This window comes from Staurois parvus, unplaced genomic scaffold, assembly GCF_062004578.1.
Source record: "Staurois parvus isolate SC_StPar_1 unplaced genomic scaffold, SC_StPar_1.0 ptg001726l, whole genome shotgun sequence".
Classification (NCBI taxonomy): Eukaryota; Metazoa; Chordata; class Amphibia; order Anura; family Ranidae; genus Staurois; species Staurois parvus.
In genome coordinates, this window is record NW_028319522.1 from 54,055 (window position 1) to 80,051 (window position 25,997).

The 25,997-nt window shown below is 40.8% G+C and overlaps 1 protein-coding gene across 1 annotated transcript in view; it reads left to right on the forward strand.

Annotated features, from left to right (window-relative positions):
• IRAG2 (inositol 1,4,5-triphosphate receptor associated 2) overlaps positions 1 to 25,997 on the forward strand; it is a gene marked incomplete at its 5' end in the record, with an annotated part of 68,597 nt that overhangs the window by 36,457 nt on the left and 6,143 nt on the right. Inside the window, 12 exons of the mRNA XM_089663592.1 lie at positions 3,223 to 3,327; positions 5,404 to 5,462; positions 7,862 to 7,913; positions 10,480 to 10,534; positions 10,657 to 10,684; positions 12,051 to 12,191; positions 16,435 to 16,569; positions 19,355 to 19,499; positions 21,182 to 21,219; positions 21,317 to 21,382; positions 21,798 to 21,853; positions 24,806 to 24,907. Coding sequence (XP_089519718.1) covers positions 3,223 to 3,327; positions 5,404 to 5,462; positions 7,862 to 7,913; positions 10,480 to 10,534; positions 10,657 to 10,684; positions 12,051 to 12,191; positions 16,435 to 16,569; positions 19,355 to 19,499; positions 21,182 to 21,219; positions 21,317 to 21,382; positions 21,798 to 21,853; positions 24,806 to 24,907 — 982 coding nt within the window. The remainder of the gene's footprint in view (positions 1 to 3,222; positions 3,328 to 5,403; positions 5,463 to 7,861; positions 7,914 to 10,479; positions 10,535 to 10,656; positions 10,685 to 12,050; positions 12,192 to 16,434; positions 16,570 to 19,354; positions 19,500 to 21,181; positions 21,220 to 21,316; positions 21,383 to 21,797; positions 21,854 to 24,805; positions 24,908 to 25,997) is intronic.

A 25,997-nucleotide genomic window follows, 5' to 3' on the forward strand; every position in this document is an offset into this window, starting at 1 on the left:
CCTTTCATTCATTGGTTTTCAATTCTTTAGATCACAGAGGCTCAGCATCATATGTAGGCATTGCCTAGGGTGGTTTGTATGCAAATACAGTCTGCCTAGGAACACTCACTCCTCCAGACTGACATCCACCTATCAAGACACTTTGATATTTGCTTAACTCCTCCCGAGAGCCATCACAATGCTTGTATCAGAGCTGGGGGCTTTTGAGAGGAGTACTGAGGCAGGGTGTTGTGATGTCATCAGGAATGTGCAGCACCCTGATGGCCCCTCCCACTAGCCACTATCTTCCCGCATTGCATAGAGAATCAGACTCAGATGTCACTGGGCAAAAAAAAAAAAAGTGTGCAAAAATTCATTTGCACGTCAATTCGGATAGGCAGGGGGTGGTGAGGGACCAGGTAAGGCAAAATATAGCAGATTAAATTGAGATTATTGAATGTTTTCCTATAAACAGATGTGACACAAACATTTAGGGAGCTGTTAATGATGGAAGTGGAGTTTTGTGTAAATAATTTAGAGAACTCTCCCTGATGAATGCAAAGAGGATTTTCTGCAGCCAGTGTTGACTCCAAAATATTTTGGGGGCACGTAAGCCACAATAAAAAAACATTGAGCATATAATGCTGTGATTAAGAGATTGCTTGTGTTCTCTGCTCTCTGAATAACTGGTGGCATATCTAAACCTGCACTGTAGAATGGGTCTCATCCACCCAGCAGCTCCGAGGGAGTCTTTTATGTCTCTAAAGTTCTCCATAAAGTGGGGGAGCAGGTGGTGTTAGTAGGATCTGTAAACCTAAAATAAGGGCTTTCTTATTTGCGTTTATTTACTATTTTTCACCTTCTCTCTTTCCTTCCCACTTTCCTCTTTTGCCTCATGCCCTCTCTAGTGTGCCCCTCTCACCTAAACTTGTGCGGTTCATTTCATTTTGAGTCGAAATTCGGACAAAATTTTCATTATTCGGAGATTTGGATGAATCCTACTTTCCGAATTACAGTAATAACGAATTTAAATGAATCCTAAACTACAAAGCTAAATTTCGTCTGAAATTCAAATCAAATTTGAAAACCATTCTAACTGTAAACATATTGCTGACTATTGCTGATTTCCTTTAGAGACTGTGTGTATTATTATTAGAATATAGCCATCTTCTGAAATTTGAATTTTGAATAGAATAGATTTGAATAAAACAGAATATAGCCATCTTGAAAAGTTCAAATGGAATGGAATAAAATAGAACATAGTCTTCTTTTGAAATTTGAATTTCAAATGGAATAGAAAAAAATAGAAGGAATATAGCTGTCTTCCAACGTTCAAATTTCAAGAAGAATGGAATAAAATAGAATATGGTTGTCTTCTGAAATTCAGATTTCAAAAAGAATAGAATAAAACTGAATAGAAAACCAAAGAATAGAAAAGATTTGAATATAATAAATTAGAATAGAATACTATAGAAAGAATACAGCTGTCTTTTGAATTTCATAAAATAGAATAGAAAATAATAGAAAAAAAACAGAATATAATAAATTACAATAGAATAATATAGAAAGAATAGAATATAGTCGTCTTCCAAAATTTAAATTAGAAAAAAAATAGAGTAGAAAAGAATAAAACAATAGAATAAAAAAGAATATAATAGAAAAAGGAACAAAATAAAAAAGAGAATAGAAAAAATAGAATAGATCAGAATAGAAAAGAGAGAATATAGTCATCTTCCCAATTTCAAATAGCATAGAACCACCTGTTCACAATGAATTCAGATCAGTGTGATATTTTGGAAAATTTGATTTGAATACTTTGAATCCATTGGAAACTTCACCCAGAAAAATGTTGCAGTTACAAATGTTTAGGCATTCTCATGTTTATTTCTTTTGTTTGTATTGGTATGACACAAAAAAGTGGAGAAACAAATAGCCAAGTCTGACACACTACATGGAAAACCCCAAAAATGGACTGGAAACAATTATTGGCACCCTCACTTTAATATTTGGTAGCACATCCCTTGGGAAAAATAATTTAATCGCTTTCTGTAGCCATCATTGAGTTTCTTCCACCTCTCTACTGGAATTTTGGACCACTCGTCTTTTGCCAACTGCTCCAGGTCTCTGTTTGTAAGGGTTCCTTTTTTCAACTGCTGTTTTGAGATCTCCTCACAGGTCCTCTATGGGATTGAGATCTGGACTCATTGCTGTCCAGTCCAGTACTCTCCAGCGCTTTGTCTGAAACCATTTCTAGGTGCTTTTTGACGTGTGCTTTGGGGCATTGTTCTTCTGTAATACCCATGACCTCTGATGGAGACCCAACTTTCTGACACTGGGCCCTACATTGCACCCCAGAATTCTTTTGGTAGTTTTCAGATTTCATGCCATGCACATGGTCAAGACATCCAGTGCCTGAAGCTCCACCATGTTTGACTGGATTTTGGCTTCCTCAGTTGAGTTTTGGCAAACTCTATTCTGGCTTTTTTATGTTTGTGTCAGCGGTGGCTTCCTCCTGGGTCTCCTTCCATAGTGTCCCTTTCATTCAGATGGCAACATATAGTGTGAGCTGACACAGTGGTACCCTGTGCCTGTAGGCCAGCTTGAATTTGTCTGGAAGTTGCAATCTTTGATCAATTTTTCACCCACGTCCGGGGACATTAGCTACAGTGTCATGGGCTGTAAACTTCTTGGCAATATTGCGCACGGTGGACACAGGAACATTAAGATCTCTGGAGAAGGACTTGTAACCTTGAGATTGTCCATGCTTTTCCACAATTTTTGTTCTCAAATTTTCAGACAATTCTTTGCTGCTCTTTCTCTTCTCCATGCTCAATGTGGCACACATAGACACACAACAGAAAGTTTGAGTCAATTTTTCCCCATTTTATCTGGTTGCCAGGGTGATTTCTATATTGTCAGCACCTGTTAATTGATACAGGTGAGTTAAATTACAAATTACAGGAGCATCACAAACTGGGAATGCAATTATTTCTTACAATTTTGAGAAGGTGCCAATAATTTTGTCCATTCCATTTTGGGGGTTTTGTGTGTAATGTGTCAGATTTGGCTTTTTGTTACTCTAATACAAACAAGAGAAATAAACATGAGAATGTCTAAACATTTGTAATTGCAACAATGTTCTGGGCAAAGTAGTGCATTATCCGACAGAAATGCAGGGGTGCCAATATATTTGGATATGACTGTACACCCTGACAATCTTTTTAATGCTTTCTAATGTGACAGGAGCAGAAATGGAATCATTGATAATGGAGCCAGATAAATCGGGGTGTAAAGATTCGGGAGAGAAGGACAACATGGTGGAAAATCCCAGCGAAACTGCCATTGAGGGTAAAGGAACAAAATTCTGAGTGTAATGCTCGAGTGACTATGTGTGATCTAAATGCCTGGTGGTCGGATTTTGTCTTTACGAACGTGCCCCAAATTTTAGCTCTTTGCTAAGGCTGCCCACAATGGACAGATACAATCAAAACATGCAACACAGTTTTGGAGGAATATTCTGCTCCAAGCTGCTTTTAGTGTTGGCCACCTGACCAAAAACCTTGGCATTTGTCATGTGATCTCTGCTATAAGGCCTCATGTGCACTGGAATGTTTATTTTACTAGCAACAGTTCAATTAAGCTTTGACAAGCCTTGGTTCACACTGATGTGACTTGTCATGCGATTTGACTGTTCAGACCCCATGACCAATCACATGTAATGATCAGCAATGGAACTGTTCTAATCCTTAGTTCCTGCACTACTTTTCCTGATTTGGGTTGCGACTTGCATAGACATCTGTGCATGAAGTAGGACCCCAAGTCGCACTGTCATCCAACTTTGAAATTGTGCAACTTCACTTTAAGTCACATGATTTCAAAGTTGACCTGGTGTGAACCAGGGCTAAAACATGGAAGATGATTGGTTACTATGCACAGCTGCACCAGATTCTGTCTGCACCATTTTTTGCAAATGTCCACCATAGGCTTTTGAGTTGAGTTCAGGGGCTTTGGCAAAAAAACACCAAAAGCATGCATGAGGCCTAAGAGTCAATATCCAGAGTGGCTGATTCTTTCCTTCAGCAGAAATCTCATGAGCCACTTGATGCCTAGGCTTTTTGGTCATGTGGTCAGCACCAGAGGTAACCTGGAGCAGTATTTTCCCAGGGAAGGTAGGTAACCATCTATTACTTATAAACTACCATAAGAAGGGTAATATTGCTTCATGTTACATAGTTAGTCTGGCTGAAAAAAAACTAAAGTCCATCCAGTTCAACCATTACAAAAAAAAAAAGTTATAATCCTATACCCACAGTTGATCCAGAGGAAGGCATAAAAATCCAGCAAAGCACAATCCAATTTGCTCCTGCAGGAAAAAAAAGTCCTTTCTGAACCCTGAGAGGCGCTCGGATATTCCCTGAATCAACTTTATCTATAAATGTTAGTATCCAGTTATATTGTGTATCTAAGAAATAATCCAGGCCTTTTTTAACGCAATCCACTGAGCTGGCCAGAACCACCTCTTGAGGGAGTCTATTTCATATTTTCACAGCTCTCACTGTGAAGAAACCTTTCCATGTTTGGAGATTACATTTATTTTCCTCCAGACATAAAGAGTTTTAATCTTTTTGTAGCACCACACAACATGAGACTTTCAAAGTGCCACGAATACCATAAAAGTTTATTTAAAAAAAATCACTTTATTTAATAAAGGAAGCACAGTGGCTAAGTTAGCACTTCCACCTGGCAGTACTAGGGTCGTTGGTTCGAATCCCAACCATGGCACCTCCTGCCTGGAGTTTGCATGTTCTCCCTGTGGCTCGTAGGTTTCCTCCGGGTTCTCCACTGTCCTCCCACACTCCAAAGACATGCTGGTAGGTTAATTGGATCCTGCATAAATTGGTCCTAGTATGTGTATGAATGTAAGTTAGGGACCTTAGATTGTACGCCTCTTGAGGGTTAGGAACTGGAGTGAATGTACAATATATATATTTTATATATATATAGCTAGCGCTGCGTACATTGACAGCGCTATAGAAGTACCTGTAATAAATAAATAATAAATTACTCAAAAAAAAGCAACAGTGCTCCCATTAGGTATTATTATAAACTGATGTACAGTATTTAGGTAAGATATATGCCTGTATACGCTACCCTATCCATCTATTGTATTCCTGAGTAGTTGCTGTATATATTATCTAAGCACTGCACAAAATACTATACCAATACCCAGTGGGATCGTATTGTATTAGAGGAACTTTTATACACCACTATGGTATTCGTAACTCCTTGAATGTCTCATGCTGTCTGGTGAGCCAAAAAGATTGGAGTCTAGGGATGTGGTATGACCTTTGAAGGGGCTCTACTATTTGGGTACACATATTTTTTTGGTTAACATTTGAGGTCCTTTGCCTTTTTGTCTTCCAGCTGCAGTCATCCAGTCTGATTCGCCACAAGATTCGGGTAACCCCAAGGATGGAAAATTGGTACGTGTGCTTAGTAGATTATCATTTACATGGTAGAAACTGTTAAATTAACATATTGAATCAGATACACTTGTGTTCAACCGTTCGATCCCGGTCAAGAAACATTTTATTTTGATTTTTGCATGTGATTGGGCATTCCAAGTGAACACAGATTCACTGTTTTAATGAGCTCAGTGAAATTTCACTTTACAAAGCCTTTCCAGAAAACAGAGCCAGGTTGGTGACCTGAATGTTCTCTGCTGCAGTTAAAGTGTTAGTTCACCTTTTGAGATCTCCTCACAAGTCCTCTATGGGATTGAGATCTGGACTCCTTGCTGGTCAGTCCATTACTCTCCAGCGCTTTGTCTGAAACCATTTCTAGGTGCTTTTTGATGTGTGCTTTGGGGCATTGTTCTTCTGTAATACCCATGACCTCTGATGGAGGCCCAACTTTCTGACACTGGGCCCTACATTGCACCCCAGAACTCTTTTGGTAGTCTTCAGATTTCATAATGCCATGCACACGGTCAAGACATCCAGTGCCTGAAGCTCCACCATGTTTGACTGTACGGACTGTATTTTTTTCTTTAAAGGCCTCATTGCTTTTTTTTTTAAAACAGTAGAATGATGGGCTTTACCAAAAAACTGTAATTTGGTTTCATCTGTCCACACTACATTCTCCCAAAAGGATTTTGGCTTCCTCAGTTGAGTTTTGGCAAACAGTGTCAGCAGTGGATTCCTCTGGAGCCAAGTTGGTGACCTGAATGTTCTCTGCTGCAGTTAGTGTTCACCTTTTCAGAAGGAATGTAAAGGTGAATGAACACCATACACTCTTCCCACCTGTACTTACCTCTGTGAGTGATGAGCTGTCAGTGCCCATGCAGCCGGTGTAGCATTCCATGGATTTGCATTCCCCACTCCCCCATTTTTTTCTGCAGATTGGTCAGAGTGATTCTGATTGCTCAGCGCCAGCATAGAGCATCACTCCCAGAAGTGCTGCAAAGAAAAGAGATAGGGGAGTGGAGATTTCAGATCCCTGGACCACTACACAGGCAGCATGGACACAGACAGCTTATCACCCATGGAGGGAAGTGCAGTGGGAACCAGGGTGTAGGAAGGGCGTACAGTACTCAACTTTTTCATTTTTTCTGAAAAGGTGAACTAACCCTTTATAGTGGACATAAAGTCCACATTGTAAGTTGTAGTACTTACAGGTAAGCCTTCAATAATGCTTACCTGTAGGTACAGCGAATACCTCCTAAACTTGCTTAGCAGATAATCACAGAGCATGCAGCCAGTGATGTCACTGCTCCGTGTCGCAGCAGAGGACTCCCGCATGATTGCGCAGGAGTGACGTCATCGTGCCAGGCATTCATACTTCCGGAGCCTGTGAACCAGGAATGGAAAACTGGGTGAAGATGGCGGCACCAGGGAGCTGTGACAGCGCTGCACTGGAAGACTCCATGTGCAGGTAAGTCTGTCATAATGAACTAGTATGCGGTGCATAGTTCATTATCACCTAAACCTGCAGGGGGTCCATTATTTAGTTTTTTTTTCTTGTGGTTTACTACTGCTTTAAGTAAACCAACCACAGTGTGTTTGAGGAGGCGTTATCAAAAAAGCACAATTCTGATGCGAGTTAATCAGGTTATGAAAGTAACTTCGGTGAACATTGAGATTAGTAACTCAGACGACATATACTTCTTTAAATTATATGTAAACCCTCACTTTAAAAGGTAAAAATATGTGTATAGATAAAAAAAATTATATACACCTTTTTTTATGTAAAAACATACCATCTGTTCTCAGATGCATAAGGAGCTCAAGGAGCTGGGGGAGGAGAAACAGCAATACACTGGGCTTCCTAGTGAAATGCTGCGCATGGTGGAGGGGAAGCATGTGAGCTAGAAATCTCTTCTTTGGAAGAGAGCAATCTGAGTTCTTGGCACAGCTAGAAAACTGACCACACTGTGTTCTGCTTGTGTGGTCAGCTTTTAATAGGAAAGCAGAGAGACTGGCAGAAACACCAGTGATTTCACACAAAGTAAGTAATACAGAGAGAGCAGGAGTACAAGTACATGGTATAACAAACAAACAGACACATCAGGAACATGAAATGTTTGGTTGACACATTATTATTGTGTTACTAAATGTGAGAATGAATACACCCTAACCAATCCTGGTGCTGGCAATGCGATGTGCCTGAAACATGGACAGAAATGTACAACCTCCACTATTTCACCAAAATCTTCAGGTTTTCTTTAAATTACGCTAATTATTTTACTTGCTAATTGTGGGGAAACCTTTGTGTTGCCCACAGTGTACATATTAAATCTCCATAATGATATGTTTAGGACAATTTAAAAGGTTTGTCATCCAGTGTGACACATTTGTTAAATTTGACATTTTCTATTTCACAGCCCCAGCCAGAAAAAGAATCGGCCGGAGAGTGTAAAATGTCCTCTTCAGAAGGTGAGTGCTTTATATGTCTGGATGATTTATTATATTATTCTGCTAAATACAATATTAAAAAACTGATGAGCCACAATTTACACTGTGTTGTCATTTATGGCCCATTGCATGAAGCTCAAAGAAGTACACAAGCTTCTTTGGGGCAAAATCTATGTTTTTGGCTTTACAGACTTTAATGGGAGCACTTGGAAAAGCACACATTTAAGACGCTTTTTGGAGGGCCCCATTTAGCCAAAAATGCTCAATTCTTCCCCTCTACTACAAGTTGCAAGTAAAAATGGATTGTCAGTCTTTCACACATAGCAAGGTGATTTAGAGACTTTTTTTTTTCATTTTGTACATGCAAAAGAAGCCCTCTAAATCACCAGGCTACACTTGCATGAAGTGTGTATAGGGGCTGATGATCAGCCCACCTGTGGACAATTTGAATCCACAACTCAGCAGCGATGTCTGTTGGGTTAGGTGCTTTAGCTGTAGAGTGTTCATGATGGCATGCAGTGTGATAGTTGGGAAAACTACAGGAATGTCAGAGTACGTCTGCTTGAGGAGTCCATGTGTGAAATAATGTAATGTTACTACCGCAACTGGAAAGCATTGCATCATATACAAAATATTGTGACATTGGGTGAAAATCCTAAACACCAAGGGATCTACTTATAAAAATAAAAAAACGTGGATGATCTTCACAAGCATTTGTCCAGCTCTCACAAATTCTGATCATATTTTGCTTAATACAGTGATTTCCTATGAACGTCAGCTCCATCTAGTGGCCATATTGCATTACTCTCCTGTTTGAGGTATTTGGAAAAAATACCACAACTAGGCCACTAGATGGAGCCAATGATCCCAGGATATCAAGGTATTCAGCAAAATATGGTCAGAATTTATGATGGCTGAGCAAATGCATTTAATATTTGCCCCCCCCCCCCTTTTTTTTTTTTTTTTTTTAGTAGATAGTATAAGATTTTTTTTTACTAGAAAAATAAACGAATTGCATATGAATAGAAAATAGAATTACCTCTAAGAAAACTAGAAGGTACAAAGGTGGACTTTATAGGCACCACACGAGACCGCACATTGTAATAAAAAAATATATAAACTTTATTTTGACAAATATAAAACTGGACACATATGAATATACTGTATGCCCTATTAAAAAGACCATGGGGAGTACCCCCAAATGTATAAACTCCTCATAGCATATAATGTGCATGAGTACATAAAGCATGCTCACATCTCATCCATCTTTAACGATCAACGTGTTTCTCATTTAGCTTCTTCAGGACCGCGTGTTTGAGGAGATAAAGCACTAATACTGTAGAAAACATAGAATATGTTAATCTCCAGTACATAATAGAAAATTTAAACACATTTAATAAAACAGAAAATAAGAGAGGCTCACGTGGGTGGGGCACATTACTATAAAGATAATCCAACAATACTATAATATATACCAATCATACTTAATCTCAAGGTTCAGATAAAAAGCACACATTATTATGATCCAAGGGTACTTGCAAAGGATTCACATCAGAAATTTGAATATTTTTTTACTTTCAATAGACCAACATTCCTTTTAGGACATAAATCATTTCATCCATGTTGTAAGCACTGAACGCCTGTATATAATTCATAAAGGAGAAAATTCCTTCTAGTGACTCCTCATTGAATAAAGGGTAAAGAGGAGTTCTAAGAGGAGTCACTAGAAGGAATTTTCTCCTTTATGAATTATTTATAGGCGTACAGTGCTTACAACATGGATGAAATGATTTACGTCCTAAAAGGAATGTTGGTCTATTGAATGTGGAAAAATATTCAAATTACTGATGTGACTCCTTTTGTAAGTACCATTGGAACATAATAATGTGTTGTTTTTTTTTTGGGGGTTTTTTTTTATCTGAACCTTGAGATTAAGTATGATTGGTATATATTATAGTATTGTTGGATTATCTTTATAGTAATGGTGATTGGCCTCACGATTGTTGCTTGCCTGTCCAGTAACTGGTGGTCCCTTTTACTCCCCCTATGTTTGCCTGTAAGACCTTACTTTTGGATCCTTCAGCAATGTGCTCCACCCATGTGAGCCTTATTTTCTCTTTTGTTTATCAAATATTTTTATATTATCTATTATGTGTTGGAGATTAATATATCCTATGTTTTCTACAGTATTAGTGTTTTATCTCCTCAAACACACGGTCCTGAAGAAGCTAAATGCGAAACGCATTGACCGTTGAAGATGGATGAGATCTAAACATGTTTTACGTACTCATAAAAATGATATGCTATGAGGAGTTTATACATTTGGTTGTACTCCCCATGGTCTTTATAATAGGGCATATAATCCTATGTGTCCAGTTTTATGTTTGTCACAATAAAGTATATGTATTTTTTATTACAATGATGTGTGGTCTCATGTGGTGCCTATAATGTCTGCCTTTATACCTTCTAGTTTTCCTATATATTTTTCTATATTCTGTATGTATTTTTTGATGTGGCACATTGAAAGCTTCCATGAATTATGTTTAATTGCATATGCATTTAGAAACTTTTAATTTTTTTTCTGTAGTGGTTGAAACTTCACCATCCATTAAAATGAACTCACAATGTGCAGAAGACAACCAGTAAGTGTTGTGGGTTTTTTTTGGTTTTTTTTTTTTTTTTTTTTTTTTTTTTTTAGTAAGAGTTTTAATCTTTTTTCCGGAGAATAATGGCTAACGACTGATTTTTGTAATTTCTTTTGTAGCACTTCTAACAACAACAAAGAGTTGGAGGTGAGTCCACAGACCTTCTCCTTTTAGAGGTTTTCTATAATTTCACACAGAAGAATAGGACTGCAAATGTTGAAAAGCTGTAGTAGCAGTATTCACGATCTGGCTGGTTTGTTCTGCAGTATTTTGTGGACTTGTTTCTGCCCTGTTATCTCCCTTAATTAATGGAACCCCATGGACTTGTTCAGACTTGTGTGCACGTTGACAAATGTTTTTTTAACATGTCCAAGCATGTTTCATTGATTGAGCCCATTTTGTTTCAAAGAACTCTATAATTAATCAACAGACAAAAAAATGCACCACAAGGCAGTGCATACAATAAAAGTGCATCCTTTTTTTCTGAGGGGCAGGTGCGTTTGTTTTGTGGTTATATGCACATTGTAGTTTCAATGAAAATGAATGTAGCCACCTTGCGTTGCTCTACTGTACATCAACATTCTACAACTAGCACACAAGTATGACTTCTTTTGTAGATAAATAAAGCACCAAGATATTATTGGCAGTCCAGATAAAGTTTATTTCTCACCGTAATTAAAAAAAAAAAAAAAAAACAATTTTGGGGGGCCTTGACAGTACTGCAGGTCTGTGCAATAGTTTGGGCTTTGATTAATAGGGTTTACCTTCGAAACACGTAAGACATTTTTAGATCCCGGATGGCGTGGTCTTGGTGTTGATTACTCTGGGTTCCACTATCCACTGTGCCACCAGATGGTGGCTTGTCCTGCTGTATATCTTCACAGTTTGTATGTTTTTAACGTTCATATAATAAATTACCCCTGGGATAATGCACTAGGCTGATTGTTTGTTTCCTTGCAGTTGTTACCGAACTTCTCCAGTTAGAGGGCAGCAAGGCCTGGCACTTCCCTTGGCGTTGTTTTAAAAGGAAGCATGTACAAATTGCCCCTAGTCCTAGTCCACTACACTTATGCGTCAGAGGTGTTATATCAATTCAGTTTGGGAATCCTAGTATTAAAATTGTGTAAACAGCATGAGATCTGCTCCAGTCCCTGGCTTGGCCGTACAATTATTGTGACCAATATATTATCTGAACTGCAAATATTATCTTGGTGCTCTCCTTCAATCATTGGGCAATAAAACATGACAGGGGTTCCAACCCTTGCCCATGCTGTCTAAAACAAAAATATTTTACGATCTATTTGTTATACCAGCACTACCATCTACGGGATACAAAGATATACTACACATTTAAAGTTATGATAAGCTTTGTCGTGCTTTGGTGAGAATGGCATAAGCAGCCAAAAAGTCCTGTAATTGAGGAACAACAGCAAACTTCTGCAGTGAAACTGAATTTTATCAAAGAATTCCAGCTAAAGGAAATTTCCTGGGTTTTTTTTCCTTTTTTGGTCAGACTGAATTCCTGCATCTGTCTCTGGGGTTCAAGTGTGACATTTTCACTCTGGATAAACGCCTGCGTTTGGAGGAAAGATCTCGCGATTTGGCGGAGGAGAATCTGAGGAAGGAGCTTGCCAGCTGTAAAAAGCTCCTGGAGGTATGGTTATTCCTGAAAGCAATGTTTATACTTTATTTTCCTGGACTTGTGAATTAAATACTGGTTGTAGTTTCTAGACTAGTTTTTATTAGACAAGGACCTGTCAATCAACAAAGAATTCCAGTTGTTAATACTACTGTATTAGTGCACCATGCATGCTTAAGGGTTCCAGCTCTGCATTGTACTAACACATGTACAAAATACAGCAGCATTGTGCAGCACCTCATTCTAGCATGACACAGAATGACCTTTTTTTGTACATTACAGCCCATTTATTTTATTTATTACAGGTACTTGTATAGCGCCGTCAATTTACACAGCACTTTTACATACATATTGTACATTCACATCAGTTCCTAATCCTCGAGGGGCATTAAATCTAAGGTCCCTAACTTACATTCATACATACACATATTAGGGCCAATTTAGACAGTCATTTAGCAGCATGTCTTTGGAGTGTGGGAGGAAACCCAGGAGGAAACCCATGCAGGCACAAGGAGAACATGCAAACTCCAAGCAGGTGATGCCGTGGTTGGGATTTGAACCAACGACCCTAGGACTGCCAGGCAGAAGTGCTAACCATTTAGCCATTGTGCTGCCCCTTCATTTTGATTGGGTGTGGCATGAGGTTGTCAGAGGTGCCATGGCATTCAGTTAAGACTGAGCCCCCACTGTTCTGTTGAACTGTAGATCAGCACAGTGGGAGGTTGATCAGGGCAGGCAGAAGGAGCAGCTCCACCAGTGGGTCAAGTCCTGCACCAACCAAGGTGGTTGAACCTCACTGGCAGCAACGGAGGAGGTGTCTGCACGAGCAGGAAGTCAGGGAGCATGGGGATGCTGGACACGCTGTAAGATTCTTGCCAGTATGGGGGGGGGGGGGGGATTTTCTGGCTGTATGTGCAGGGGGAAGGGGGAGTTCTACTGGAAGAGGGGAAGATAACTGTCAGCACCAAAACAGATGGCATCAGAGCTGTGTACCATGTGAGGCTGACAAGACTGCACAGCGTAGAGGTGACATGCAGGGACAGTGCCCAGGACAGCTTGGTCTTAACCCTGTTGCATGCAGGTTGCCATTGCTATGATAATACATTGGTGTCTTTGGATCTGACAGGTGGGTTATACTGGTGCCCAGGTGTTACTGGTGACATAGTGGTGCCCAGGTGTTACTGGTGACATAGTGGTGCCCAGGTGTTACTGGTGACATAGTGGTGCCCAGGTGTTACTGGTGACATAGTGGTGCCTAGGTGTTACTGGTGACATAGTGGTGCCCAGGTGTTACTGGCAGCATGGAGGTGCCCAGGTGTTACTGGCAGCATGGCGGTGCCAAGGTGTTGCTGGCAAGTATGTTGGTACCTAGGTGTTGCTGGCGACATGGCGGTGCCCAGTTGTTGCTAGCAAGCATGTTGGTGAATAGATGATGCTGGTCATATGACCGTGCCCAGGCTTGCATGATAGTGGTGATAATTGCAGGAAAGCTTTGTGTTTGCCTACTGACAAGGCCAGATTTATGCTTTTGCCCCACTTCCTAAGACAACTGTCTAGTGCCACTCAGCAATGTGTTTGTGTATATGTGTGTGTGTGTGTGTGTGTACATTAGTTTTAATCTTGACCCCTAATCCTGTATGATAACAACTGCTTTTTTTTAGTGCTTGTTCACAGTGTCAGCAAGGACTGCCGGTGCTCTGAAAAGCAATCCATGCTTGAATCTCTTTTCAGAGGAATTTGACGTGGTGAAGAGGGGATATGTTGCCTCCTCAATGCCTGTTTTCATCTCTTAAATGCAGTATCACAGTGCCTCAGCTGCGTGCAATGCACACAGTTGCAGGCTGGTTTGCCCCCATTCACCTGAGGGTACACTTCCTGCTGTGGCCACAGCATGCATAGGACTCTGGCTGCTGCCTCCTGCATCTAAAGGGAGAGTAGATGAGGGTAGTAAAAATGTGGCTTAACCATGTAGTTTTATCTTCCAATAACATCACATGTGAACAAGCTATTGGTTCACATCTGTGTGGCTGCATGCTCTGTATAGGGCAACCCATTAATTTCAATGAGCTGCCCTACCCACGGAAAAGCAGTCCCTGACCATTTTTTTTTTTTTTTAAATCGCACCGAACTGAAAATGCCTTGCCTTTGTGTGGGGGTACCATTGAGAATTAATGGCACCCCTGTTCATCTGCTAAATAGCGGCATGTTTGTCGGGAACACAAGACTTGGACTGGGGTACCTCAAGACTGAAAAGTGTGCCCTGATTGGAAAAAGGTTAAGAAACATTGAGTTAGATGAAATCTCTACAAACACAAATCTCTACTAATATACAGGTGCCAGCAATACTAATATCCATTCCTCACTGGAAGTTTTTTCCCTCCTTCCTTTCCATAATATTATTTTCCAATGACAATGGTCAACCAGACAAATGCAGAAGGTGGGGGAGGGGGTCTTCAGAATTATCCCAAATGAACAGTAAGTGCGCCTCACTAATGGGTAAAGAGTCCAAAATGGTGTTCCATTAGATAAACCGTAGTAAGAAATCCAACATGTTTTGGGGTTCAGACACTCCTCCTTCATCAGGGCTGCAACACAAGTGAGAGAATAATAAAATGGGATGATCAAACATTCGTAATTATAGGTTTTATTCATAGCAGAACTATATCGAACACATTTATGTAGTGTGTCATATACAAAACAAAATAGTCCATGTCACTAGAACAGTATAATAAAATCTGTCTGAAGCTGTGCGCACAATACACAGAAGTCATATAGCTTCAAACTGTTATTGTTGTGTGTATGGTATAATTGGTTATATTGTTTCAAACTATTTTCTTTTGTTATGACGCACTCTATGTAAATGTAATCACTTATGGTTCTGCACATAACGAATCCTATAATTATAGATTCTTATTCATCCTATTTGTTTTGGTTAATAATATTGGGTTCTTTTTTTAAAAGCATTGTGTGTTATAACGTTTTGAGAATCACGTGTTAGGCCTCGTTCACACTTGTGTTTACAGACATTCTATGATATCCTGCAGGAGATTCAGTGGGCTTTGTGTGAATAGCTATGGGCAGCAAATCCCATACAAAGCAGTGAAAGGCTGGCGGCATATATTCTCATGTAATTGGAAATTGACCGATTACCCGTGGATGATTGGCCCTGGACGCAAACTGTTGGCTTTTTTTCCTATTGATTATCTAACACTGCTTCTTGTGTAATTGAGCTATAAAAACCTGTCAGAGGCTTGAAACCTTCCTTATCCTATTCAGAACTTAAATTAAAAGTTTGTCATATATACAGTAGGACAAAAAAGTATTTATTCAGCCACCAATTGTGCAAGTTCTCCCACTAAAAAAGATGAGAGAGGCCTGTAATTGGCATCATAGGTAGACCTCAACTATGAGAGACAAAATGAGAAAAAAAAATCCAGACAATCACATTGGCTGATTTGGAAAGAATTTATTTGCAAATTATGGTGGAAAATAAGTTTTTGGTCAATATCAAAAGTTCATCTCAATACTTTGTTATATATCCTTTGTTGGCAATGACAGAGGTCAAACGTTTCCTGTAAGTCTTCACAAGGTTGGCATACACTGTTGCTGGTATGTTGGCCCATTCCTCCATGCAGATCTCCTCTAGAGCAGTGATGTTTTGGGGCTGTCGCTGGGCAACACGGACTTTCAACTCCCTCCAAAGGTTTCCTATGGGGTTGAGATCTGGAGACTGGCTAGGCCACTCCAGGACCTTGAAATGCTTCTTATGAAGCCACTCCTTTGTTGCCCGGGCGCTATGTTTGGGATCATTGTCATGTTGGAAGACCCAGCCACGTTTCATCTTCAATGCCCTTGCTGATGGAAGGAGGTTTGCACTCCTGTGATTGTCTGGATTTTTTTTTCTCATTTTGTCTCTCATAGTTGAGGTCTACCTATGATGCCAATTAGAGGCCTCTCTCATCTTTTTAAGTGGGAGAACTTGCACAATTGGTGGCTGACTAAATACTTTTTTGCCCCACTGTACACTTTAAAAAAAAATAAAACATTTCCGTCCAAAATAGATTTTGCATGGCCAGTAGCAATAAAAATTCTGTCTTTGCTACTTATATCCTTAAATCGCTCCAGTAGTCAAGCGTTCTGAACAGAATTTCCATTTCCACACTAATTTTTGTGGTCATTTGGGGTCCTCTAATGAAGAATAAACCAATAATTGGGGAGTACAGCTGTGAAAGATTGAAATACTTTGATATTTCTGCAGGCCTTGATTCCACTGTGCGAGGACGATAACCAGACAAATGAGATTGTCAAGAAGCTGGAGAAGAGTTTGCAATTTCTGAGTCAGCACACGGCACGTGTGGCCAGCCGAGCAGAGATGTTGGGGGCCATTCACCAGGTGAATGAATGATTGTACTCAATACAGAGTTCACCAAGATTAATATTCCAAATAAATGTAACTTATACCTAACCTGTAACTATTCTAAAGTAGAAAAAAATGTATATAAAATTGTTTTGCTAATGTAAGTAAAGAAACAGCAAATTTGTGAAATTTTCAAATGAAAAAGTAGATCTAAACCCAATCACTAAAATCCATTTTAAAATTTACAATGTTTTTGTCATTTCAAAAGTAATTTTCAATATTTTTTTTATTTGAAAAAATTCATGGTGATCCTGTTATTAAGGCCATTGTTCAGGCATTTCCTGTTATAAGGTGACAGTGCTCTGCCCCTGTTTTCCAATTGCTTTCCTGTGTTCTCACCCTGTTACATGGACTTCTGATGGAGACTACAAGTGGCCGTTTCAGCACACATGGTCATGGTCTACTGTTGTACTATCAGGTAACCTGCCCTGACAAATGCAACCTGACAGCTCAAATTCACGGCTGCTGCGCCTGTTGGGTGGGCAGAGCCTGATGGGGTACACTAAGACTAGTTCCCCATCAGGTTAACCTTGTCTGTAATTGACAGTGCACAGCAGTGGGCCGATTCCAAAGCCACCATTAGACTGAATAACGGCTATGGATCTGTCCACTGACATCTGCTGTCAATCAATGTAAAGTGGGCCTGATGGGGAACTAGTCTCCTAGACCATGTGCCAGTCAGTGTGATGGCACAGAGGTCATGGTAGGAAGGAGTGCACCGAGGAAGGAGCAGGGGAGGACTGACCATTTAGAAACTCGGGTACTGCCCGAGGGCCCGGGGTCAGTAGGGGGCCCCATGAGATGCCCCTGGTACCTTTTTCATAGGCTTTGCGTTTGGGCAAGGACACAGGGGCCCCATGATCCCCTATTGCCCGGGGGCCCCATGAGTTGTTAGTCTGCCCCTGGGAAGGAGCGTCCAGTATGGACGCTGGCCTCAACAAATGCATGTACCTGTCTGTGTGACTGTCACTTTCAGAGCTGCGCCCTGAGGGAATTAAAATAGATGTCTGTGATGCCCTTTTATGCATTTCCCAGAATGTGTACGGGAGTGAATTTCAAATTTAAATTATGAAAAAACAGAAAATTATATAGTGCTAATACCATATAAACCCCACCACATATATTACTAATACCAAAAGTGACAATAATAATAAAATAAATTAAATCAACATAAATATACCAATATGCACATAAGTAATAGCAAAAAAACATATAAGAGGTGATGCATATAAGTGAAAAAATGCACATCTATAAATGTAAATAAATCAATATGCACATAAATAATACATAAAAAAACATATAAGTAGTGATGCACATAAGTGTCTATCTCACTCACACAATACACGTGCAACAAAGTGCCATATAACAGGTCCTAAATGGGACCAACAAATATATTTAGTGCCCCAAATGATCCTAAACGGATCTAATAGTGATAGAAACACTAAACAAAAAGTCCAAATTGGGACTAAACTCAAAAAGTGCTCTTAGGGACTTAGGAGCGCAGGAGGTCTTTCACATATTTAAAATTTAAATTATGCTGTGTTTTTGCGGAACAAGTGTTGGGATACAGAGTTAATCAGCAGCTGGCTGGAAAAGCCCTGTACCCCAACGCTTGTTCTCGGCGGCCTTGTGCCCCAACGCTTGTTCTTGGCGGCCTTGTGCCCCAACGCTTGTACTCGGCGGCCTTGTGCCCCAACGCTTGTTCTCGGCGGCCTTGTAGCCCCCCAACGCTTGTTCTCGGCGGCCTTGTGCCCCCCAACGCTTGTTCTCGGCGGCCTTGTGCCCCCCAACGCTTGTTCTCGGCGGCCTTGTGCCCCCCAACGCTTGTTCTCGGCGGCCTTGTGCCCCCCAACGCTTGTTCTCGGCGGCCTTGTGCCCCCCAGCGCTTGTTCTCGGCGGCCTTGTGCCCCCCAGCGCTTGTTCTCGGCGGCCTTGTGCCCCCCAGCGCTTGTTCTCGGCGGCCTTGTGCCCCCCAGCGCTTGTTCTCGGCGGCCTTGTGCCCCCCAGCGCTTGTTCTCGGCGGCCTTGTGCCCCCCAGCGCTTGTTCTCGGCGGCCTTGTGCCCCCCAGCGCTTGTTCTCGGCGGCCTTGTGCCCCCCAGCGCTTGTTCTCGGCGACCTTGTGCCCCCCAGCGCTTGTTCTCGGCGGCCTTGTGCCCTCCAGCGCTTGTTCTCGGCGGCCTTGTGCCCCCCAACGCTTGTTCTCGGCGGCCTTGTGCCCCCCAACGCTTGTTCTCGGCGGCCTTGTGCCCCCCAACGCTTGTTCTCGGCGGCCTTGTGCCCCCCAACGCTTGTTCTCGGCGGCCTTGTGCCCTCCAGCGCTTGTTCTCGGCGGCCTTGTGCCCCCCAGCGCTTGTTCTCGGCGGCCTTGTGCCCCCCAGCGCTTGTTCTCGGCGGCCTTGTGCCCCCCAACGCTTGTTCAGTAATAAAATACAGCATAATTTCTATTTTTAATTCAGTCCAGTACACACTTTTCCTCAGCTCCCAATGAATAAAGATTTCTAGTCTCATATTAAAATTTTATATCTGGGTGTGGTGCTTCTATCTCCTATTTAACCAGTATGAACTGTATTCAGTCGGTCCTGTGTTTAAAATGATTGACACGCAATGTCAAGGTCTAAAGGTCCCCAAGACTTGTTCATAAAATGTAGCAAGCTCAACAAAATGTCATAGCCCACCTTTTTAACCAATGTTCATTTGTTTTTGTTCCCTGTATTTTGGCCCATGTCATACAAGGTTATAGTAACTGTGTATTTGATTCAGGAAAGTCGGGTTAGTAAAGCGGTAGAGGTGATGATTCAGCATGTTGAAAACCTAAAACGCATGTATGCCACGGAACACGCTGAACTGGAGGAGCTCCGGGAGGCCATGCAACAGAGCGACCGCAGCAGCTGTACTACAGACAGAGGTTAGAGCCAAATGCCTCCATAGAAACTGCATGTGTATTTACAGCCATTACCTCCACAACTTGTTGATTTGTTCCCTCTTCCTATATGACCTTTATTTTCACAAATTTTAGCTCTGAGTGTTTTCTTTAAATAGAACTATAGGCAAAACAGTTTATTTTCATTTTGGATAGAGTAAGGGAGGGTTATAACCCCTGTTAGTTTATTTTTTGCCATCTGTGTCCCATTGGGAAGATTTACCTTCACTTTCTGTCACACAGCCAAAACAGGAAATTAAAGGAAATCCCTGAAAATTAAAGGAATTCCATGGGGACCCCCCAGGGCACCAGAACTAGTGTCCTCATTGAAAGACAATGCAAAATTTGAGATTTTCTGTTACTTTTACTTTCAATGATAATGGTAAACAGGACAAATAGAGGGTGAATCTTCCTAATGGGGGCACAGACAGCAATATAAACTGACAGGTGTTCTAAATGATCTTTGCTCTATCCAAAAAAAAAAAAAAAAAAAAGTTTTGCCTTTAGTTGTACATAGTTTAGGTACTCTTGATATAAATTTGTCATAATTAATATTTTTATGCATTAAGCAGTATTTAAAGAGGGGGCACTCTGCAAATTCCACATTGGCACAGTGCACACCCCTCCAGTAGGTGGTTGGGAGCAGAGCACAGAGCTGAATAGTACAGTCAACACAAGAGGCCAAGTTCAGCATTCTCGCCACTTCAGCCTGCTGTTCTACAGAAAAGTAGAATCTGGGTGTCTTTAGTGACTAACTTAAGTTTTTAATGATGTTATCTTCTTTCAACAATTATCGTATAATCTGATAACATAAAGTGAAAGCTTATATCAACTAGAGTTCGCCAAAACAACTTAAATTCCATCTCTTCTGCTTTAACAGCTAACATGCTACAACAATCCTGCCGTCCATTGGTTATTGTTGCTTCCCATGGATTGTTGAGTAATGACCAGAACACATCCCAATAATGTGCAATCGGCAAATTGCAGCAAGACAAGAGCAGCATGCTCTGTCCACTAGTCTGAATTTGGGCGTAAGGGTCATAATTTATTATGGATATTCTCATTCCATTGGGTTCAAATTGTGGCAATATTATCCCCAAAACAAACACAGGGGTACATGGGCAGTTGTGACAGTACTCTGTTGTTTTTGGGCATTGCCTGTATCAGGGATGCTGCCGGGGGGTACCTCGAAATAAGAGGACACCATGCCGGTACTTCACACCAGCACCTTGTAAATTAGGTTGATGTTGTGATTTGGCAGAGTATGTCTCACATTAAAGCCTAGCACACATGAAAATTGTACAAAAAATACAGCTTTCAAAGCGATTGTACAATAATCTGATCATTAGTACACAGCTTTCACCCAAAATTGATCAAAGGGACAAGCACAAAAAGTTTTCTTGTACGATACTAGATTGTACAATTTTTTTGTTTAATCAGTACAGTTTTCATCTGAAAATACAATACATTACATCACTTCTGAATTTTTATTCTGTCGTAGAAGAATTTTCGTAACTTTAGTAACCTCTACACTTTCGATATGAGACTAGCATGCAAAAAAAAAAAATGGACGATCATTTCAATATTCTCATCATGTGTATGGGGCGTAAAAGTTTTTTTTCTTTTATCCACCTGTTCTCACTTAACTATTTTTTTTGTCCTTGCAGATGATTCCTTAAAGTTAGCATCATCGCTTGCTAGTAAGGTAAGTGCGGCTTCCTGTGTGGTGCTGCACTAATTGGTCTTCTTTCGGTATTTTCATCTTATTTTTTCAGCAATAAACTTGGCTTTAATTTTTCCAGGTCTCCCCTGCCAGGAGGGTCAGTATGCCAGCATACACAAGAGGAATTGGCACCACCTCTGCCATGGTGAGATCTGAATGTGGATAATATCCTGGTGCACACATTCTGTAACATTCATCTGAAATGAATTTATTCAGACGTTCCCATTTTTACTTGCTTGCTCTTCCAATATGTGCATAATTGTATTTCATATAAAATTGCGTCGATTCTTCAAGTAGCGGCTGTTTGTAAATGAAGCAGAGCAGTCAGAACTCCCACTAAAGGGGAGAAAAATGTACACGGCAATTGTTTTGTACTTGGCTGGAAGCCGATATTGCATATAATTATTATTTATTATAATCAAATATGGAAAATAACAAGCTATACACATGAACAAACTTTGTACAACTCTAAAAATTATTTATATATAGCATTTAAAATAATTTGCATATGTTTTCTGTGTGAAGTCATAAGTCCTGATTGGTCTTTCTGCCTTGTACAGGACATCTTTGGAGGAGACAAGCTGGATAACAAGATGCACAGGAGATCAAACAGCTGGTGAGAGAAGCTTGGCGCTCCATACTCTTTTCTGTATGGCACATCCTTGACTCAGGGAAGGTGTAGGACAGTAGTTTTCAACTAATGAGGTATAAGGGGCCTCAACTGCGGCCCATGATGTCACCAAGGAGCCATACATAACATTCAGTATATGTAATGTTACAGAAAGTGGTTGAAGAGACAAACTATAGACATGCTACAGGTGTGCTTGAAGATTGGATAGATGCTGCAGGAGACGGTGAGAAACAGGAAACATGTTACATGAGACTGCAAGACATCGGTCATTACAGCCTATTTACAAAATCAACACTCTCGCTAATGACTACTGACATTCAGGGCCATATAGGAAGCACCAAATAGCTGCATGGGAAACACCAAAGGGACCCCAGGTTGGGCAGCAGTGGTGTAAAGATTGTCTTAGTCCTGTCTCTTTGCTTAGCTCAGTCCTGTCTCAAGATGTAGTCTATAACCTGTGACCTTTTGAGCACTAATCAATGATGGTGGGGTGTAAACGACCATCTACACCTAACCCTATTTAATACCCGCTGAGTGTTCCAACAGGGTGATACCAGAGCTTTACATGCCATTGGCATTTTGATGTCAACTGAGCCAATGGCTGTAGCAACTTCCAGTGTGGAAGTTGGCAGAAAATCCTTTTTCTCATCTTAAACAAGGATGCGGTTATTATAGGGAGTTCTTATGACAGGATAAAAACACTTTGCATTCACTTAACATTGAAAGGAATCTGTCATAATCACCTCAATTGGGTACTTTTATGGTTTACAAGAGTACGTGTCAGGGCAACAAATGGTGGAATCACACTGGGGCAATTTGAGCAGCCACCTGGGGCTCCCGGGAGGACGCATACCTGGTAGTGGCAGTGTTGCTTAATTAAAGCCCAAAAACCTTTAAGTACCTTGACAGACCTGGTTTTCCTCCCGTGCTGTAGGTGATCTGGCCAGCAAAATCATTGGTTCCCACTCTGTCTCAGGAGCCTCTGGAGCTAGTTTCAGTCTTCACCAATATCAATATTATTGATATCACTGTCAATATTTATTATTGAGACCATTTAGTTTAAATGCTCTGTACACTTTGAAATGTTTTTCGTGTTTTAAATCGGTATTAGTGTAGTTATATTGCCTGTGTTGTTTTTTGGCCTTACCCTGTAATGATGGGTTCACATGTTGCTTCTGCAGTTTGTAGTGTCACGGAAGATTGATCCCCCTGTGTCCATGTATTCAGTCACCTAGCTTGTCCCTACTCGCCAAGGGAAAAAGCAACTTCTTGTTCTGGGTCACTCAGCATCCAATCAGTGCCTTGCCATTTCTGTGTTGCTTCACAAATGTACAAGTGCTAATATGATGAAACTCTTCCCTTCGTTGCTCTGCTTGCCTGTTTCAGATCTAATTCGTAGTTTCAACTGCAAAGCACTAGACTGAGAGACCCAGGGATTGTGAGATATGTAGTTGCTTCACTAGAAGTGTCAGTTAAACTACAGACAGAGGTCCTGTATTAGCATGCCATGCCATATGCCTCATGTTTGAACATAAGCAGGAATTGATGACAAAGGAATGTGAAGATTTATTCTACTATAGGCTGAGCATACAGGGCAACAAACACCATGAAACTACATGATCAAAGCACATCTTATGCAAATAAAAAATACAATGTAAAGGGTGACTCCACTTTCATGGGGAAATAAAAATAATATAGTATATACAATTACGACACAAATCATATTGCAATTGAATGTTATTAATAATGACTTTTCCTTTTCAATCTTCAGCACTGTAACTTTCTGTAAAATGCAATATGGCTACCTGGAGGCATTCTGTACATAGATGGTTTACAGAATGCCCCCAGAAACATTATTTCCTGCTTGTGTGATTGGCGACCGATTTTCCCAGAAGTCTGCACTAAGATACAAGTCAGATTTCAGGCATCCCCTGCAACAAAATTGTCATTTTTGGTGAGATACTCCCAAAAGGGCAATCCGGTCTCAAGGGATGCAGACCCTGTGATTCTCTTCATTAGGGCCCTGCAGGTGCAACAGCTGATTGATAATTATGAAGTCACTTCCATACAGATTCATTCTGAATGTGGGCACAAACAAACAGCTCTCTCTTCAGAATAACAAAAGGTAGGAATCTGCAACAGTTTGTTAAAATCTTGGCAATATACATACACTCATGGGCCACTTTATTAGGTACACCTTAGTACTGGGTAGGACCCACGTTTGCCTTCAGAACTGCCTTAATTCTTCCTGGCATAGATTCAACAAGGTGTTGGAAACATTCCTGAGATTTTGGTCCATATTGTCATGAGTTACTGTTGACTTTCTGTCATCTTGAACCAGTCTGCCCATTCTCCTCTGACATCAACAAGGCGTTTTCGTTCGCACAACTGACACTCACTGGATATTTTCTCTTTTTTTGGACCATTCTCTATAAGTCCTAGAGATGATTGTGCATGAAAATCCCAGTAGATCAGTGGTTTTTGAAATACTCAGACCAGCCCATCTGGCACCAACAACCATGCCATGTTCAAAGTCGCCTAAATCCCCTTTCTTCCCCATTCTGATGCTCGGTTTGAACTTCAGCAAGTCATCTTCACCATGTCCAGATGCCTAAATGCATTGAGTTTCTGCCATGTGATTGGCTGATTAGCAGTTTGTGTTACCAAGCAATTGAACATGTGTACCTAATAAAGTGGCTGGTGAGTGTAGATCACACAGAGGAGTGTTTTTTTTTTCTTTTTTTTTTTTCCAAAAAAGTGGAGTTACTCTTTAAGGCAAGGAGGCATATAATAAAAAAGTTTCATTGTTTAGAGTTTCCCTTTAAAAATGCTCAGGTATGAAAAGCCATCGTGTGACGTTGGCCACTATAGTCTTCATTGATTGTTGGTTCTGTATTGCATGTATGGTATTTGATGTTTTGAGGGTTTCTTTCACAGGAAGTTGGTGGGTTCCCGACAGAACGACGGTCGCCCCACTCTGCAGAGGTTTATGGATAATTATACACGCCCAGAGCAAGCGGAGGAGAATTCGATTAAAGAGTGAGTGACAAACCTTCCTCAGTTCCCATAGCAGCACAGAGTATGTCAGGCTACAAGGGTCAGAGGGCGAGGGCCAAATCCACTCTGGTCAAAAAGTACTGAAAGGCTGTGAAATGATCAGTTTTCTATATGTGTTCAGATGTCAGCACAAAGCTACAGCTGTCTATTCAGATGGCATTTTGCAGCTACAGCTGTGTGTTCAGATTGTAATTTCAAAGCCACAGCTGTGTGTCCAGATGTCATGGGGTTCCCTGCAATGAAGGCTGGCTCTTGAGTGGGGTGAAGTGAAGCAAAGAGAGCGCAACCAACTCAAAGTGAGACTAATGCCTTTCAAAGGGGGACCCTTCTTCATCAGAAGCTCTGATGAAGAGTCCCCCTTCGAAACGCGTCAACCTCACTTTGAGAGTCTACCCTCATGATGTGACTCACACTGGCTCTACACCTCAATTTCCTTTGAGTATCTATTTATGCTTGTTATACTTCCTTGTTTGTGAGCATATATATTTTTTATTCAATAAAATCATAGTATACTAAGGTAATGCGCAAGGTTGGTGCGCTCTATCTTTTCGCTTCACTTCACAGTTTTGGTTAGGCTTCCTCAGCCTTGTTTTAGAGCTGCACAATCTTCCATGCATTTGTGGAACTGTTTCAAGGATTCCTTCCACCTTTCCACCCTTGTTTTGAGTCCTAGAGCGCAGGAGGTTTTGTTTCTGTTTCATCTTGAGTGGTGTGGTTTAAAGGGGGTCTTTGCTAAGTACCATTTGCATCTGATCTGACCACATAGCATAATTTAGTGTCAGAATAAGGACCTCATGTAGAACAGAACATTTTCAGTTTTTGGGTTCTCAATAGCCAGGCACATGTGAGAAAGTTCAAAACATGAAGAGCTCCATGTGGCCACTCCTCCACAACTGGCCATGAATGCTGGTGACGAGCAAAAACACATTGTGGTTGACTTCCTGAGTGGGAACCGATATATCTGTAGTTTGAGTGGCCTGATTTCCATTGTATCAACATCAATCCCCCACCACATAGGCCTACAGGCTCTTCAATATTTCTTATCTTCTGAAAGTTCTATCAACTCCACCCA